This window comes from Somniosus microcephalus, chromosome 9, assembly GCF_052327205.1.
Source record: "Somniosus microcephalus isolate GS21.2 chromosome 9, FLI_Smic_1.0, whole genome shotgun sequence".
Taxonomy (NCBI): domain Eukaryota; kingdom Metazoa; phylum Chordata; class Chondrichthyes; order Squaliformes; family Somniosidae; genus Somniosus; species Somniosus microcephalus.
In genome coordinates this window covers 243,184,359-243,203,541 of record NC_140995.1, presented here as the reverse complement: position 1 = coordinate 243,203,541, position 19,183 = coordinate 243,184,359, and the positions used below count along the sequence as shown (strand labels likewise).

At 47.8% G+C, this 19,183-nt stretch overlaps 1 protein-coding gene across 1 annotated transcript in view; it reads right to left on the bottom strand.

The window, feature by feature from the left end:
- enah (ENAH actin regulator) overlaps positions 1-19,183 on the bottom strand; it is a 286,829-nt gene that overhangs the window by 108,639 nt on the left and 159,007 nt on the right. The window contains exon 6 of the mRNA XM_085998252.1: positions 18,300-19,127. Coding sequence (XP_085854378.1) covers positions 18,300-19,127 — 828 coding nt within the window. The remainder of the gene's footprint in view (positions 1-18,299; positions 19,128-19,183) is intronic.

Genomic DNA, 19,183 nt, shown 5'->3' with positions numbered 1-19,183 from the left:
CAGAACCAGGGAATATAGAAGCCCATTCGGTTGACTTTAACCATAGCCAAGTTGCTGGAAGTGGTCATAAGAGATGCTCTGTATGATCACCTGGATAGAGGGGGAGTTATTAGAGACATTCAATATGGCTTCTGGGAAATTAAGGTTGGGTCTTATGAATTTGACTGAATTTTTGGGGACAGAATTACAGGTTGGTAGACATAGGTAGCCCAGCAGACATTGTCTACTTGGATTTTGAGAGTCTTTGTTAAGGTACTTTACAATCTAGTGGAAAGTTGCTACAGTGAATTAAGAATTGTCTGCATTCCCATAGAAAGTGGTTATTAATGGTTGTGGATCTGCTTGGAGATCAATTATCAGTGGTGTCTCTCAAGGATTGGTTAGGGCAGTTGGTATTTACGATCTTCATTAATGACCTGGATGTAGATGTTGGGAGGAATGGTCGACAAGTTTGCAGATGATACGAAAATTTGTGCAAGTCTTAGGACTGTGGATGAGAATAAACTACTGCACATGGATCTTGGCAAGATGGGGGAAATAGGCTTGTGCTTGACAAATGGTATTTGGCTTGAATAAATGTAGTGTTATGCACATGGGCAGGACCAATACTAGGTATACTTACATCCTACAGGGTAGAGAACTTAAGTCTGTTGGAAAAGAAAAAAGATCTTTGTGTGACTGTACATAATTCTCTTACGGTTTACGCCCAAAGTCATGAAGCAATAGCCATGACAAATAGGGTATTAGGTTGCATTACCAGGATGATTAAATATAAAACAAAACACCATTTTATCCCTGTGTAAGACTTTGGTTAAGCCTCACTGAGAATACGGTGTCCAGTTTTGGTCCCGTCTCATGGTGTGACATAGAGGCTTTGGAGAAGGTTCAGAGGAGGGCCAGAAGAATATAAGAGCTAAAACCACCGTCGTTACCCAAGATAGGCCTTAAAAAGCTGGGTCTATATACTTTAGAGGGTGATCTGATGGGTATTTAAAATAGTAAAGGGACCAGACTCTACTCATATTGACAGATTAGTTCTATTAGTTAGAGAGAAGCAGGGATGAGGCATATAATTTACACAAGGGCAGACCTAGGTTAGATATTAGGAAGTACCCTGTACTTCTGTACCCAGAGGTTAATAGACCTACGGAACAAGTTGTCAGTGTGTGCAGCGAGTGCTGATTCGCTGCATACCTTCAAAAGAGAGCTGCACCAGTTGCAGAGGCTGGGGTGGAAATCACAGTATACAAAAGGTCAGTAGAATACTAAGCAATATACATCATAGTCGATGTGGTCTCCTGGACTAGTTTTGATTGACTAAAGAAATCAGAGAGAACTATTTCCCTAAATTGGCTGAGAGTTTTTAAAAACTGCTTTGTTTGCCTTTCCCAGGAGATGACATGCCTGTTGGTGGGTAGAGGGTGTTGTGAATCATGATGCTAAAGGCATCATGACTGTGTGGGGCAGGCTCGATGGACCAGCTGGTCGGTCCACAGCATTTTCGTATGTTCATATACATATTTTGTCCAACTTATTATGCAATTTCTGAGCTGTGTCCTCAGATACCATTTCCTTCTTAGTTTCATATCTGCAAAATTTGACCACTTTGCATGGAGTTTCTGAATCAAGGTTATTTACATAAATTAGAAACAGTAGTTCCAACATTGATCCTGCATCACCCCATTCAATACTACCACTTCCTCCGCCATTCTCCATCAAGTACTCGTTTCCTACCATTCAGCCAGTTTCTTACCCATTCCCAGCTTTGTCTTTCGGATGAGACATGAAACTGAAGCCCGTCTGCCCTCTCAGGTGGATGTAAAAGATTCCATGACATTATTCGAAGAACAAGGAAGTTCTCCTGGTGTCCTGGCCAACATTTATCCCTCAACCAGCGCCACAAAAACAGATTATCTGTTCATTTATCTCACTTCTCGTTTGTGGGACCTTTGTGTGCAAATTGGCTCCCTACATCACAATTACAACAAGGACTGGGGACACAGATTTAAGGTTTTGGGCAAGAGATACAGGGGGGATGTGAAGAAAAACCTTTTTACGCAGCGAGTGGTGAGGACCTGGAACTCGCTGCCGACGGAAGTGGTGGAAGCGGAGACACTCAATGTTTTCAAGGGGAGACTGGATAGGCACTTGAGGGAAATAAACTTGCAGGGCTACGGGGATAGAGCGGGGGAATGGGACTGACTGGCTTGCTCTACAGAGAGCCGGCACGAGCTCGATGGGCCGAATGGCCCCCTTCTGTGCGGTTATGACTCTATGGGCGCGATCTTGCCAGCACTGGGGAGGCGGGACTGCCGGGAAAATGGCAGAATCTGGTGGGGGTGCCCATTCCACCCCCAACCCGCCTCTGTGCCATCTTCCCAGGAGGTGGGTAGCCGACAGGTAGTTAACAGGCAGTTAAGAGGATTACCCCATTTTTCAAACAGAGGCGCGGGCTTCCTAACGTCGGGAAACCCTGCCAGGGTCACCGAGGAGAGCAGTGGGTCTGCAGGGTGCAAAAGTGCGCTGTGAAGGTAAGTGATGGGTGCAAGTGTGGAGAGGTAAGTATGTGAGGCGAGTGAAAAGTGATAGAAAATGTTTCCTTACCTTTGTTCCTTCCTGCAGGCTTCAACAGTTGGGGATGCGGAGAGTCTCGCACCTCACCGGCAGAGATGACAGAATGGCTGCTGCATTCTCCGATGCAACAACCATCTCATTTCTGCTCACAACAGAGGTTTGATGAGTCTTGAATACAAGGACTCCTCAAACAACAGAGAATGTCCGTGTTAGACAGCTTCACAGAGCTGTCAAACCATGACAATTCATCGGTCAAAAACACTGACCTTCTCTGTAACCGGCTTCCCCTTAATTGGCCTGCAAAGCCTGCTGGGTGGGCTTAACAAGGTCAATCAAGGGAAAATAGCCACAAGTCGATGGAGCCGTGACAACAACCCGACAAGCAGCAGTCCCGCCTCCAACGCGCCCCCATTGGCACAATCACCCCCTATGACTTCAAAATTACTTAACTGACCATGAAGCACCTTGGGATGTCCTGAGGCCATGAAAGGTGCTTATATAAATGCAAGTTCTTTCTTCAACACCCTTTTGTGTGTAGGTATAAAATGGCATAGGGGTTTCCACAGTCACTTCCTCAAGGTCATCAAAGAGGTTGATCCAACAGGATTATTTCCTTATGAATCCACATTGGTGACTGTTTACTAGGTTACTATTGTACAGATAATCCTCAATTATACTCCCAATAATCAATTCCATTACTTTACACGGAACTCGTAGTATCTCGTTCAATCCTTCGTACAAGTGCCTTCCCAGGCTTCAGTAACCCCCTAATAATGGTCGACAGTGCCTCACGAATAAAATCACCCGGTCTCTTTCAGCACTCGGTTGTATTTAGCCTCTGGTGCTATGCAAGTCTCATTTTGCCTCTCTGATGACCATTTTTAAACGTTTCTGTATTTTCTTGTATTCATCTCAGTGCATCGTTCCCTTTTTCTCTCTGCAGGATATTGCAAGTTTTTTTCCACTTGTATCATATTTAATGTGTTTGTTAATCTATTCAGTATCACAATTGTTTAATCGAAGCTTGTTGGTTTCGGCATGCAATGATCCTGCATTATACCGTTGAAAGTTTTTTCACTTCTCCTCTGCTTAAGTGTTGTTGAATAACAATTTCCATTTTCAATTTGGGAGGGTAATTCCCACCCAGTTTTTTAAAAATTCGTTCACGGGATCTGGGTGTCACTGGCAAAGCCAGCATTTATTGCCCATCCCTAGTTGCCCTTGAGAAGGTGGTGGTGAGCTGCCTTCTTGAACTGCTGCAGTCCGTGTGGTGAAGGTATTCCCACAGTGCTGTTGGTGGGGGGGTGGGGGGGGAGAGAAGTTCCAGGATTTTTGACCCAACGACAGTGAAGGATCAGCGATATACTTCCAAGTCAGGATGGTGTGTGACTTGGAGGTGGTGGTGTTCCCATGCACCTGCTGCCCTTGTCCTTCCAGGTGGAAGAGGTTGTGGGTTTGGGAGATGCTGCCAAAAAAGCTTTGGTGAGTTGCTACAGTGCATCTTATAGATGGTACACACTGCAGCCATGGTACACCGGTGGTGGAGGGAGTGAATGTTTAAGGTGGTGGATGGGGTGGCAATCAAACGGGCTGCTTTGTCATGGATGGAGTCGAGCTTCTTGTGTTGTTGGAGCTGCACTCATCCAGGCAAGTGGAGAGTATTCCATCACACTCCTGACTTGTGCCTTGTAGACGGTGGAAAGGCTTTGGGGAGTCAGGAGGTGAGACACTCGCCGCAGAATGCCTAGCCTCTGACCTGCTCTTGTTGCCACAGTATGTGTGACTGGTCCAGTTAAGTTTCTGGTCAATGGTGACCCCCAGGATGTTGATGGTGGGGGATTCAGCGATGGTAATGCTGTTGAATGTCAAGGGGCGGTGGTTAGACGCTCGCTTGTTGGAGATAGTCATTGCCTGGCACTTGTGTGGCGCGAATGTTATCTACCTCTCATCAGCCCAAGCCTGAATGTCGTCCAGGTCTTGCTGCATGCGGGCATGGACTGCTTCATTATCTGAGAGTTGTGAATGGCACTGAACACTGTGCAGTCATCAGCGAACATCCCCACTTCTGACGTTATGATGGAGGGAAGGTCATTGATGAAGCAGCTGAAGATGGTTGGGCCTAGGACACTGTCCTGAGGAACTCCTGCAGTGATGTCCTGGGGCTGTGATAATTGACCTCCAACCACCACAACCATCTTCCTTTGTGCTAGGTATGACTCCAGCCAGTCAAGAGTTTTCCCCCTGATTCCCATTGACTTCAGTTTTTCTCGGGCTCCTTGATGCCACACTCGGTCGAATGCTGCCTTGATGTCAAGGGCAGTCACTCTCACCTCACCTCTGGAATTCAGCTCCTTTGTCCATGTTTGGACCAAGGCTGTAATGAGGTCTGGAGCAGAGTGGTCCTGGCGGAACCCAAACTGGGCATCAGTGAGCAGGTTATTGGTGAATAAGTGCCACTTCATAGCATGGTCAATGACACCTTCCATCACTTTGCTGATGATTGAGAGCAGACTGATGAGGCGGTAATTGGGCAGATTGGATTTGTCCTGCTTTTTGTGGACAGGACGTACCTGGGCAGTTTCCCACATTGTCGGATAGATGCCAGTGTTAAAGCTGTACTGGAACAGCTTGGCTAGATGCACAGCTAGTTCTGAAGCACAAGTCTTCAGCATGACAGCAGGGATGTTGTCGGGGACCACAGCCTTTGCTATGTCCATGAAACACCGGCGGGAGTAGTATATAGGCCCCCTAATAGTAGCTACAGTTGGACAGAATATTAATCAAGAAATAGTAGGAGCTTGTAACAAAGGTAATGCAAAAATCGTGGGGGACTTTATTCTGCAGAGAGTCTGGACAAATCAAATTGGCAAAGATAGTCTGGAGGAAGAGTTCATGGAATGCATTTGGGACAGTTTCCTAGAACAATATGTCATGGAACCAACCAGGGAACAGGCTATTTTAGATCTTGTATTGAGACTGGGTTAATTAGCAATCTCATAGTAAAGGATCCTCTGGGGCAGATTGATCATAATATGATAGAATTTCACATAAATTTTGAGAGTGACTGGCCTAAGTCTGAAACTAGAGTCTTAAGCTTAAATAAAGCCAATTACATAGGTATGAGTGGCAAGTTGGCTAAGGTAGATTGGAAAAATAGATTAAAAGGTATGGCTGTAGATAAGCAGTGGCTAGCATTTAAAGAAATATTTCATAATTCTCAACAAAAATACATTCCATTGAGAAACAAAAACTTAACAGGAAAAGAGGTTAAGGTTAGCATTAGATTGAAAGAAGAAGCTTATAATGCTACGAAGAATAGTAGTGACATAAGAAAACTACAAGGCACTTGGTCTAAGCGTTAAACAAAGCTTTAATCAACTGTTTTACAACATGGAAGTCTAGTTGTGTCCTTCACTAGTTCCTGTAAAAGAATGTTCCGAGCAAGCTGGGCCCATGCCCGATTATTTATACTCTCCCTGGACAGCGCCACCAGCAGGCCGCCCAGTATTATTTCATAAGTCATTTCCACATGAATGACAAGATTCATGTCATGTAGTAAGCCTGAGGATTGGGAGTTTCAGAAACCAGCAAAGAATGACTAAAAAATTGATAAAAAGGGAAAAAATAGAATGAGAGAAAACTAGCAAGAAATATAAAAACAGATTGTAAGAGCTTCTACAAGTATGCAAAAATGAAGAGTAGCAACAAAAGTAAACGTTGGTCCCTTAGAGGCTGAGACAGGAGAAATTATTATGGGGATCAGGAAATGGCAGAAACATTAAACAAATATTTTGTATCTGCCTTCACAGAAGACACAAAAAGCATACCAAAAATGGTGGGGAACCAAGGGTCTAATGATGGTGAAGAACTTAATGTAATTCATATAAGTAGAGCGCTTCAGGTCAAGCATGGGCAAGGGAACCTCCTGCTGATTACCACCTACCGCCCTCCCTCAGCTGATGAATCAGTACTCCTCCATGTTGAACACCACTTGGAAGAAGCACTGAGAGTAGCAAGGGCACAGAATGTACTCTGGGTGGGGGACTTCAATGTCCATCACCAAGAGCGGCTCGGTAGCACCACTACTGACCGAGCTAGCCGAGTCCTGAAGGACATAGCTGCCAGTCTGGGCCTGCGACAGGTGGTGAGAGAACCAACCAGGGAAAAACCTACTTGACCTCGTCCTCACCAATCTACCTGTTGCAGATGCATCTGTCCATGACAGTATTGGTACCAGTGATCACCGCACAGTCATTGTGGAGACGAAGTCCCGTCTTCACACTGAGGACACCCTCCATCATGTTGTGTGGCACTACCACTGTGCTAAATGGTATAGATTCAGAACAGATCTAGCAGCTCAAAACTGGACATCCATGAGGCGCTGTGGGCCATCAGCAGCAGAATTGTATTCCACCACAATCTGTAACCTCATGGCCTGGCATATCCCTCACTATACCATTACCATCAAGCCAGGGGACCAAGCCTGGTTCAATAAGGAGTGTAGAAGAGCATGCCAGGAGCAGCACCAGGCGTACCTAAAAATGAGGCGCCAACCCGGGGAAGCTGCAACACAGGACTACATGTATGCTAAAAAGCAGAAGCAGCATGCTATAGACAGGGCTAAGCGATCCCACAATCAACCGATCAGATCAAAGCTCTGCAGTCCTGCCACATCCAGTCGTGAATGGTGGTGAACCATTAAACAACTAACGGGAGGAGGAGGCTCCATGAATATCCCCATCCTCAATGAGGTTGGAGCCCAGCACGTGAGTGCAAAAGACAAGGCTGAAGCGTTTGCAACCATCTTCAGCCAGAAGTGCCAAGTGGATGATCCATATTGACCACCTCCTGCGGTCCCCACCATCACAACAGCCAGTCTTCAGCCAATTTACATAAGCACATAAGAAGTAGGAGCAGGAGTAGGCCATATGGCCCCTCGGGCCTGCTCCGCCATTCAATAGGATCATGGCTGATCCGAACCTAGACTCACGTCCACTTACCTGCCCGCTCCCCATAACCCTTAATTCCCTTATCAGCTAGGAAACTGTCCATCTCCTTTTTAATTTATTTAATGTCGCAGCTTCCACAGCTCTCTGAGGTAGCAAATTCCATAGATTTACTACCCTCTGAGTGAAGAAGTTTCTCCTCATCTCAGTTTTGAAACGGCAGCCCCTTATTCTAAGATTATGCCCCCTAGTTCTAGTCTCACCCATCAGTGGAAACATCCTCCCTGCATCCACCCGATCAAGCCCCCTCACAATCTTATATGTTTCGATAAGATCGCCTCTCATTCTTCTGAATTCCAATGAGTAGAGGCCCAACCTACTCAACCTTTCCTCATAAGTCAACCCCCTCATCTCCGGAATCAACCAAGTGAACCTTCTCTGAACTGCCTCGAGAGCAAGTATATCTTTTCTTAAATATGGAAACCAAAACTGTACGCAATATTCCAGGTGTGGCCTCACCAGTACCCTGTATAATTGAAGCAAGGCTTCCCTGCTTTTATACTCCATCCCCCTTGCAATAAAAGCCAAGATTCCATTGGCCTTCCTGATCACCATCTGTACCTGCATACCAACCTTCTGTGTTTCATGTACCAAGACCCCCATGTCTCTTTGTACTGTAGCACTTTCTCTCCATTTAGATAATAACTTGCTCTTTGATTTTTCTGCCAAAGTGCATAACCTCACACTTTCCAACATTATATTCCTGTGGTAAACCACTTTTATCGTTCACTATCGTTACACTATGGTTATCACTGTTATATCGTTACACTATGGTTATCACTGTTTACACTGTTGTATCACTACACGAGGTCGCCTCTTGTCACGCTGTTATACCTGGGCTGACCACTGCTGACTCCGCCCATGTCTCCACCTACTTGCCCAGGTATAAAGGTGGTCGACTGGCTGGTATTCCTCCTTGTTGGATCCGATCACCCACGAGGGTGGGCTCTGTTATTTAGCCAATAAAAACCTATAGTTACTGTCTTAACTCGTCGCTTTTCATTGGATGAATTGATAGGTATATCAATTTTATTGGCTAAATTTTGAAATGTCTTTAATGGAGCAGCCAAACGACCAGTCAGACGCCCAGCTACAACAGCCACAGCAGCCGGCCTGGCTGCGAGCTCTCCGACCGCCGTACCTGGATCTAAACCCACTGCAGCAAACTCAGCCCTCGACTTCAAACACTGGCTGAGCTGTTTCGAATCCTACCTGGGAGAATCTGGCGTGCCTCAGAGATCCAAACTAAGAGTTCTGACCGCCCAAGTGAGCCCTAAAGTATTTGCACTCATCCAGGACCTTACTACATACGAGGCCGCCCTCAACCTGCTGAAAGAGCAGTACCGGAGCCCGGTAAATTCTATGTATGCCAGACATCTCCTAAGATCCCGCCCGCAACAGCCAGGAGAGTCTGTAGATGAATTTTTACGGGCGCTACAAACACTCGGCAGGGACTGTGACTTTAAAGCTGTAACGGCTGCAGAAAATACTGAAGAGAATATCCGCGATGCCTTCGTGAAAGGCCTTCGGTCCGACTACTCACGGCAAAGACTGCTCGAATCAAAGGACCTCGACCTGAACACAGCTGCAGCCCTCGCTCGCTCTCTGGAAGTGGCCCATCGGGACCTCGAGGCGTATTCCAGGTACTGTGCTGCGCGACCCTGGGACTCGGGCCCGACCCCGACCGCAATACCCCTCGCACCGCCGCCTCTGGGACCTACCTCAGCGTCAGCGTCCCGGACCCGATCGGGACCGCCACCCCCGGTACCGGCTGCGACATCGGAGCCCCGCGATATCGGAGCCCCGCGATCGGGCCGCCGGCTGCTTTTTCTGTGGCCAGGCGAAACACCCGAGGGCGCGCTGCCCTGCAAGAAACGCGACCTGCTCCGACTGCCACAAGAAAGGCCACTTCGCGAAGGCCTGCAGGGGGAAAGCCACAGACGCCAGCAGTGCCTCATGCGATTTGTGGGGGTGGCCATCTTTCATCAAGGCCACAGATGCCAGTATCCCCTCATGTGAGTTGTGGGGGCGGCCATCTTCTCCGCCATTTTATGCAACGTCGTGGGCACCGCCATTTTGTTCACCACACTCGACCGCCACCTTGTCTCCAGACCCGACCACAGCCTCACCCGCAGACTACAGCAGCTCGCTCAGCCATACACTAGCCTCCGTCACACTGGACCAAGCTCGCCCGCATCACCTGTCCAAGTCCATGATGGACATCAAAGTAAAGGGCCATGCCATGACCTGCCTGTTCGACAGCGGAAGCACGGAGAGTTTCATCCATCCAGACACGGTGAGCCACTACTCCCTCACTGTCCAGCCAACGCGCAACCAGATCTCGATGGCGTCGAGGTCCCATTCAACAGACATCAGCGGATACTGTGTTGTGACCCTGTCGGTTAGGGGCACGGATTATAAAAATTTTAAACTTCTCGTCCTGCCCCAACTCTGCGCTGCCATCCTACTAGGGCTGGATTTCCAATCCCACCTTCAAAGTGTCACTTTGGCATACGGTGGACCCCTCCCCCCACTCACAGTCGACAACCAACAGCCTTTAAACCGCCCACCGCGTACCACCTGCGGCCTATCCACCCTCAGGGTTCCGCCCCCCTCCCTGTTCGCCAACCTCACCCGCGACTGTAAACCCGTCGCTACCAAGAGCAGGCGGTACAGCGCCGGGGACAGAGCTTTTATTAGCTCTGAGGTGCAGCGTCTCCTGAAAGAGGGCATCATCGAGAGGAGCAACAGCCCCTGGCGTGCCCAGGTCGTAGTCGTTAAGACCGGCGATAAAAACCGCCTAGTCATCGACTACAGCCAAACCATAAACCGGTACACCCAGCTGGACGCATACCCCCTTCCCCGCATATCTGATATGGTCAATCAGATTGCACAGTACCGAGTATTCTCTACCATCGACCTTAAGTCGGCCTACCACCAACTCCCTATCCGCCCTGAGGACCGCCAGTATACCGCCTTCGAGGCGAATGGCCGCCTCTACCACTTCCTTAGGGTTCCCTTCGGCGTCACCAACGGGGTTTCGGTCATCCAAAGGGAGATGGACCGGATGGTTGACCAGAACGGGCTGCAAGCCACGTTCCCCTATCTAGATAACGTCACCATCTGCGGCCGCGACCGGCAGGACCATGATGTTAATCTGGAGAGATTCCTCCGTACGGCCCAACGGCTGAACCTCACCTACAATAAGGAGAAATGTGTGTTTAACACCTCGCGCCTTGCCATCCTCGGCTGCGTAGTAGAGAGCGGAGTCATCGGCCCCGACCCCGAAAGAATGCGCCCCCTCATGGAGCTTCCCCTCCCCCACTGTCCAAAGGCGCTGAAGAGGGCCCTGGGGCTCTTCGCCTACTATGCCCAATGGGTGCCGAATTATGCGGACAAAGCCAGACCCCTCATGAAGTCCGCCTCCTTCCCCCTGACGGCAGAAGCGTGCGCAGCCTTCTCCCTCATTAAGGGAGACATTGCTAAGGCCACAATGCACGCGGTGGATGAGTCTATCCCTTTCCAAGTGGAGAGCGATGCATCCGACTTCGCCCTAGCCGTAACCCTTAACCAGGAGGGGAGACCGGTGGCCTTCTTCTCAAGGACCCTCCAGGGCCCTGAGATCCGACATTCCTCGGTCGAGAAGGAGGCCCAGGCGATCGTGGAGGCTGTACGACGCTGGAGGCATTACCTGGCAGGCAAACGATTTACCCTCCTCACCGACCAGCGTTCGGTCGCTTTTATGTTTAATAACAAGCTGAGGGGCAAAATCAAGAACGACAAGATCTTGAGGTGGAGAATCGAGCTCTCCACCTATGATTATGAGATCTTGTACCGGCCTGGTAAACTGAACGAACCCCCAGATGCTCTATCACGAAGTACATGCGCCAACGCGCAAATTGATAGACTGCAGACCCTCCACAACGACCTCTGCCACCCCGGAGTCACCAGACTTTACCACTTCATTAAGGCCCGCAACCTGCCCTACTCCATCGAGGAGGTCAGGACCATGACCAGGAACTGCCAAACCTGTGCCGAATGCAAACCACATTTCTTTAGGCCGGACAGAGCAAGCCTGATCAAGGCCACCCGCCCCTTCGAGCGCTTGAGCATCGATTTTAAGGGGCCCCTCCCGTCCTCTGACCGTAATGTGTACTTCCTCAACATCATTGACGAGTACTCCCGTTTCCCCTTTGCCTTCCCCTGCCCAGGCATGACCAGTACCACGGTCATCAAATGCCTGAACGACCTCTTCGCCGTGTTCGGGTTCCTGAACTATATACATAGCGACCGGGGCTCCTCCTTCATGAGCGAGGAACTTCGCCAGTTCCTACTAGCGAGAGGTATTGCTGCAAGCAGGACCACCAGCTACAACCCCCGAAGGAACGGCCAGGTGGAAAGAGAGAACGCGACTGTCTGGAAGGCCGTTCTCTTAGCCTTAAAGTCCAAGGGCCTCCCAACCTCTCGCTGGCAGGAAGTCCTCCTGGCAGCGCTGCATTCCATCCGGTCACTGCTTTGCACTGCCATTAACGCCACCCCCCATGAACGAATGTTTGTTTTCCCCAGGAAGTCGACTACGGGAACCACGCTACCAACGTGGCTGACCTCTCCGGGGCCCGTCTTGCTGCGAAAGCACGCGAGGGCCCATAAAATGGACCCCCTGGTCGAGAGGGTGGACCTCCTGCACGCCAACCCCCAGTACGCCTATGTGGCATACCCAGACGGGCGGGAGGACACAGTCTCCTTACGAGACCTCGCACCCTCGGGCACCCCTGAGACACCACCGTTACCCCCCACCCCCCCCCAAATCCAGCCCAGGTAGACGGCATGCCGGAACCCCACGAGCCTTCGCCGACCACGCAGACACCAGCATTAACATCGGATACTGCATCACCGCCGCCGCTGCTGCGATGATCGGAAAGGCTTACGAGGCCTCCGGACAGACTGACATACCCGAACTGGTAGTACACTTCACCCTGCCGGACTCAAATCTAAACAAGGGGTGAATGTGGTAAACCACTTTTATCGTTCACTATCGTTACACTATGGTTATCACTGTTATATCGTTACACTATGGTTATCACTGTTTACACTGTTGTATCACTGCACGAGGTCGCCTCTTGTCACGCTGTTATACCTGGGCTGACCACTGCTGACTCCGCCCATGGCTCCACCTACTTGCCCAGGTATAAAGGTGGTCGACTGGCTGGTATTCCTCCTTGTTGGATCCGATCACCCACGAGGGTGGGCTCTGTTATTTAGCCAATAAAAACCTATAGTTACTGTCTTAACTCGTCGCTTTTCATTGGATGAATTGACAGGTATATCAATTCCATCTGCCAAATTTCTGCCCACTCACTTAGCCTGTCTATGTCCTTTTGCAGGTTTTTTATGTCATCCTCACTCACTGCTTTCCCTCCCATCTTTGTATCGTCGGCAAACTTGGATACGTTGCACCTGATCCCCTCCTCCAAATCGTTATAGATTGTAAAGAGTTGGGGTCCCAGCACTGACCCCTGCGGAACACCACTAGTTACTGATTGCCAACCCGAGAATGAACCATTTATCTCAACTCTCTTTTCTGTTAGATAGCCAATCTTCCACCCATGCCAGTATATTACCCCCAATCCCGTGATTTTTTATCTTGTGCAGTAATCTTTTGTGTGGCACCTTGTCAAATGCCTTTTGGAAGTCCAAATACACCACATCCACTGGTTCCCCTTTATCCACCCTGTTTGTTACGTCCTCAAAGAATTCGAGCAAATTTGTCAAACATGACTTCCCCTTCATAAAACCATGCTGACTCTGTCCGATTAAATTATGCTTATCCAAATGTCCTGTTACTGCTTCCTTAATAATGGACTCCAACATTTTACCAACCACAGATGTTAGGCTAACTGGTCTATAGTTTCCAGCCTTTTGTCTACCTCCCTTTTTAAATAAGGGCGTTACATTAGCAGTTTTCCAATCTGCTGGGACCTTTCCTGAATCCAGGGAGTTTTGGAAAATTACCACCATGCAATTTGATTCACTCCATGTGATACCAAGAAACGGCTGAGCGCACTGGATACAGCAAAGGCTATGGGCCCTGACAACATCCCGGCTATCGCGTTGAAGACTTGTGCTCCAGAACAAACCGCGCCTCTAGCCAAGCTGTTCCAGTACAGCTACAATACTGGCATCTATCCGACAATATGGAAAACTGCCCAGGTATGTCCACAAAAAGCAGGACAAATCCAATCCAGCCAATTACAGCCCCATCAGTCTACTCTCAATCATCAGCAAAGTGTTGGAAGGTGTCATCGACAGTGCTATCAAGTGGCACTTACTCACCAATAACCTGCTCACTGATGCTCAGTTTGGATTCCGCCAAGACCACTCGGCTCCCGACCTCATTACAGCCTTGGTCCAAACATGGACAAAGGAGCTGAATTCCAGAGGTGAGGTGAGAGTGACTGCCCTTGACATCAAGGCAGCATTTGACCGAATGTGGCATGAAGGAGCCCGAGAAAAACTGAAGTCAATGGGAATCGGGGGGGGGAGGGGGGGGGGCAACTCTCGACTGGCTGGAGTCATACCTAGCACAAAGGAAGATGGTTGTGGTGATTGAAGGTCAATCATCACAGCCCCAGGACATCGCTGCAGGAGTTCCTCAGGGCAGTGTCCTAGGCCCAACAATCTTCAGTTGCTTCATCAATGACCTTCCCTCCAACATAAGGTCAGAAATGGGGATGTTCGCTGATGACTGCATAGTGTTCAGTGCCATTCACAACACCTCAGATAATGAAGCAGCCCATGCCCGCATGCAACAAGACCTGGACGATATTCAGGCTTGGGCTGAGAAGTGGCAGGTAACATTCGCACTACAGAAGTGCCAGGCAATGACTATCTCCAACAATCGAGAGTCTAAACACCACCCCTTGACATTCAATGGCATTACCATCACCAAATCCCCCACCATCAACATCCAAGGGGTAACCATTGGCCAGAAACTTAACTGGACCAGCCACATAAATACTGTGGCAACAAGAGCAGGTCAGAGGCTGGGTATTCTGCGGCGAGTGTCTCACCTCCTGACTCCCCAAAGCCTTTCTACCATCTACAAGGCACAAGTAAGGAGCGTGATGGAATACTCTCCATTTGCCTGGATGAGTGCAGCTCCAACAACACTCAAGAAGCTCGACACCATCCAGGACAAAGCAGCCCACTTGATTGGCACCCCCTCTACCACCTTAAACATCCATTCCCTCCACCACCAGCGTACCATGGCTGCAGTGTGTAACATCTACAAGATGCACTGCAGCAACTCGCCAAGGCTTCTTCGGCAGCACCTCCCAACCTGCGACCTCTTCCATTTGGAAGGACAAGGGCAGCGGGTGTATGGGAACACCACCACCTCCAAATTACACACCATCCTGACTTAGAAGTATATTGCCGATCCTTCATCGTTGCTGGGTCAAAATCCTGGAACTAGCTACCCAACAGCACTGTGGGAGTACCTTCACCACATGGACTGCAGCGGTTCAAGGCGGCGGCTCACCACCACCTTCTCGAGGGCAATAAATGCTGGCCTTGCCAGTGACGCCCACATCCCATAAAAACAAATTAAAAAAAAAAAGTACTAGAGAAACTAATGGGACTAAAAGCTGACAAATCCCCTGGACATGATGGCCTACATTCTAGGGTTCTAAGAGGTGGTTTCAGAAATAGTGGATGCATTGGTTTTGATCTTCCAAAATTCCCTAGATTCTAGAACGGTCCCAGCAGATTGGAAGGTTGCAAATGTAACACCGCTATTCAAGAAAGGAGGGAGGAGAGAAAACAGGGAATCACAGGCCAGTTAGCCTGACATCAGTAGTAGGGAAAATGCTGGAATCCATAGTTAAGGAAGTGGTATCAGGGCACTTAGAAGGTTCACTAGATTGATTCCTGGGATGAGAGGGCTGTCCTATGATGAGAGATTGTGTAGAATGGGCCGATATTCTCCGGAGTTTAGAAGAATGAGAGGTGATCTCATTGAAACATACAAGATTCTGAAGGGGATTGACAGGGGTAGATGCCGAGAGGTTGTTTCCCCTGGCTGGAGTGTCTAGAACTAGGGGGCATAGTCTCGGGATAAGGGGTAGGCCATTTAAGACAGAGATGGAGGAATTTCTTCACTCAGAGGATTGTGAATCTTTGGAATTCTCTGCCCCAGAGGGCTGTGAATGCTGGGTATTTGAGTGTATTCAAGACTGAGATAGATAGATTTTTGAACTCCAGGGGAATCGAGGGATATTGATTGGAGTCGAGGTCGATGGTCAGCCATGATCTTATTGAATGGAGGCGCAGGCTTGAGGGGCCGTATGGCCTACTCCTGCCCCTATTTCTTATGTTCTTATCCAGTGCGCTCAGCCATTTCTTGATATCACATGGAGTGAAGCGAATTGGCTGAAGACTTGATTGTTAACATTTATGAGACAGAGGGAGAGAGAGACAGGAAGAGGCAAATCATTTTTTTTTAAAGGAATCAAATTAAAACAATGTTTTAAGGTAACAAAATCTTTGATAGAATTATATGGTGAAGGGAAGAGGGAAATGGATTGGGGTGAGTTGACAGCAGGGGAAAGGGAGGATACAGCCCTGCCTTCGATCTATTTTCTTTTCTTTCCAGTTTTGAAGAAGGGTTCTGTTGTGTATGTACCTTTAAGTGAATAACTGGTCTCAGACTGCAGTACCGGCAGTGACCACCCCTGTATAAAAGGCCCTAGCAGGCTTCTGTAGTTTCAGTTTCCAGGCTGTCTCCATTCAGTAAAGACTTGTTATAATTAACTCCTGCAGTCCGTGTCTCAATTATACACGGACATAATAGGTTCGACCCAAAACGTCAACTCAAATTTCTCTCCACGGATGTTGCCTGACCTGCTGAGTTTTTCCAGCATTTTCAGCTCTTAAATGGGTAGCTTTTGGGCGAGGCCACCATCTCTCCCAAAGCATTAACAAGGACATTAAAAACAAAAAGGGCATTTCACTATGTAATGTAATCATTGTGAAATTTGTATAAAAAAAAAATTGTTTAAACCCATATTTTGGATATTAGAAATTCTAATTATTGAGAAATAAGGTAGAGCAAATTAATTTTGTCAGGAAGTATTGAGTAATTTGTGGCCAGATGGTGCAACCACAAGATGACTAGTTTACATCAGCTATTTTTCCATTATAAATGTCGACATAGAAATTTACAAGAGAAAAATTGTCAAAAGTTTGACAGAGTAAAAACAGGAAATAAGATTTTGTACAAAGTACATGCAGATACAAGATATCTAGATACTTCCATGTTATATTTTTAGTGAAATAGCAAAACTTACAGCAATTTGGGAAGCAGAGAAGTTGAACTTAATATAATCCTTTACTTATGTATTTAATTTTTATCCATTATCATTTTAAAGCTGAGAATACAAAGCACAATGGCATGCTTATAAAATAGAAGCATTCTAATTGCTGATCTTCATTAAAACACAGGTGATTTCAAAATTCAACTGTTTCTTATTTGACAAAACGTGAGAAAAGACCGACAACTGTTAGCAATTAGCATTATTTTGTCAACATAACAGATGAGCTAATTAGAAGCAGATTGCTTCAAAATAGAATTGTTTTTCTATAAAAATAAAAACATTTAAAAGGCGAGAATAATTTTCTTCCATAAAAAGTGGGAATACTTTCAGTGCCCTCTCAGACTTTCAAGTTCTGCTTAAATCCAACAACTTGGAAACAGGCGTAGTAATGATCAATTAACTATGAAAACATGTAACTCAAACAGGTTTGTCCGTTATACCTTTATCCTTCATAATTAAGATCCTCACTTTACATTGTACGAATCAACTAGCGTTATTTCAGACAGCCCACTGCCCAATTCAATTGGTCCATCTCCTGATTGATCAGAATAGTGAGGATATTATCATTCAGAAATCTTGGGACTGCTTTGCTGAATCTTTTCCATCAATTCAGCATGACCTTCAAATGTCAACCCATGCCTTTAAGATACATGAAAGAAGCCCTTGCATAGTTGTCAAACATCAAGCAACGTTCTCCAGCTTTCGAGGCATAGACTGAAAATTCAGCTGATTTGAGGTCTAGCAACTATCTTTTCCACATGAAGTGACAAAGACAATTCCAGCCAACAAGTAGTGGTCACCATTCTTCAGCATACTCATGTAACATGTAATTCCTGCCTGTAGATTCTACCTAAATATTTACATGCTATCTTGTGGCAGGAATTCAGTACTGCAAATGCACATGATTCTTGTTTTCTGTTTTATCAGTTTTGTCCCCTCTTCTCTTCTCCTGGCCTGCATGTTGTTCGCCATCGTGACCTCGCTTGACAGCCACGTGCACGTTCCAACAATCAGGAGGAGCTGATTTGCCCCTCACTTCCACAAAGATACTGGACAACTTGTAGCACCCTTACAGCTGAGCCAGTACACAGATGAAAATCTAATCCAGGACCTTTACCAAATACATGATCTTCATTTACTAATACTGAAATAAAACTCAAAAATAATGCAATTTATTTAGCTCACCTGTCAGCATTATGAACAGTGCATATTTCATCAGAAGCACAAAAGTGTGATAAACTGTCATTTAGCTGCAGAATGAGAGTCACATAACCAATACCTGGGTTACTCTGAAGCAAACGTCATCCCCGACAACTGATAGACTGTAGCAGAGAGAAAGCCTTACCCTGTAGAACTGTCGGTTCAGCCAGCTGAGGGGGTGTCTGGGTGATTGGCTCAGGAGCCGAGGAGTCTCCCAGCCCAGAGAGAGAGTTCTCAGCAGAGGCAGGCAGCTTGGGGGAGGTAGGGGTGACTGCAGAGGGAGGAGGGGGTACAGGAGGCTGAGACATAGGGACAATGGTATTTGATGATGCAGGAGTGGTGTGAGAGGATGTCAATGAGAGTGGCAGATGAGATGGAGGACGAGGAGGGGGAGGAGGTGGGGGTGGTGGTGGTGGGGGTGGTGGTGCAGCCTGGACAGGATTTGGGGCCTGCTGGGGTAGAATATCTGGTGGACCATTAATGACAGTAGGTGATGGCGGCTTCTGGATTTGGATGGGAGTTGGAACAGGAAGAACTGGCCGAGGACCTGTGGCTTTGGCAGGTGGACTGCTTATAACCACAGGTGGGGAAGGTGGGAGGGGGGAAAAATTAGTGGCAGACCAGACCACCGGTTTGGGGACTGAGGGAAGAGATGGAGGAGCACTGATGGGTGATGGCGGTCCAGGTGTTCTATGGATAGGACGGGGGACAGTTGCGTAATGGGGTAAGACAGGATGGAAGGCAGAACCGAGTGAAGTGGCAAAGCGAGATGCTGAGTGGCGTAAAGGTGGGGTGGGTGGGGTTGAATTAGATGAGGCAAGTGATGCATACTCCGAGACAGAGTCAGATGAGGAGGGAGTGAATGATGAGACAGGGGCAGCAGACACAGCTTTTGTATAAGGTGGGGGAGGGATTGATGGGGGTTGACAGCTGTTGTATTCAGGAGGTGGTGTGTTGTATTCGAAAGATGAGGCTGGAAATGAAATGGAAGCAGCACAGAAAGGAGACAAGAGGAGAGAGAAAGAAGAG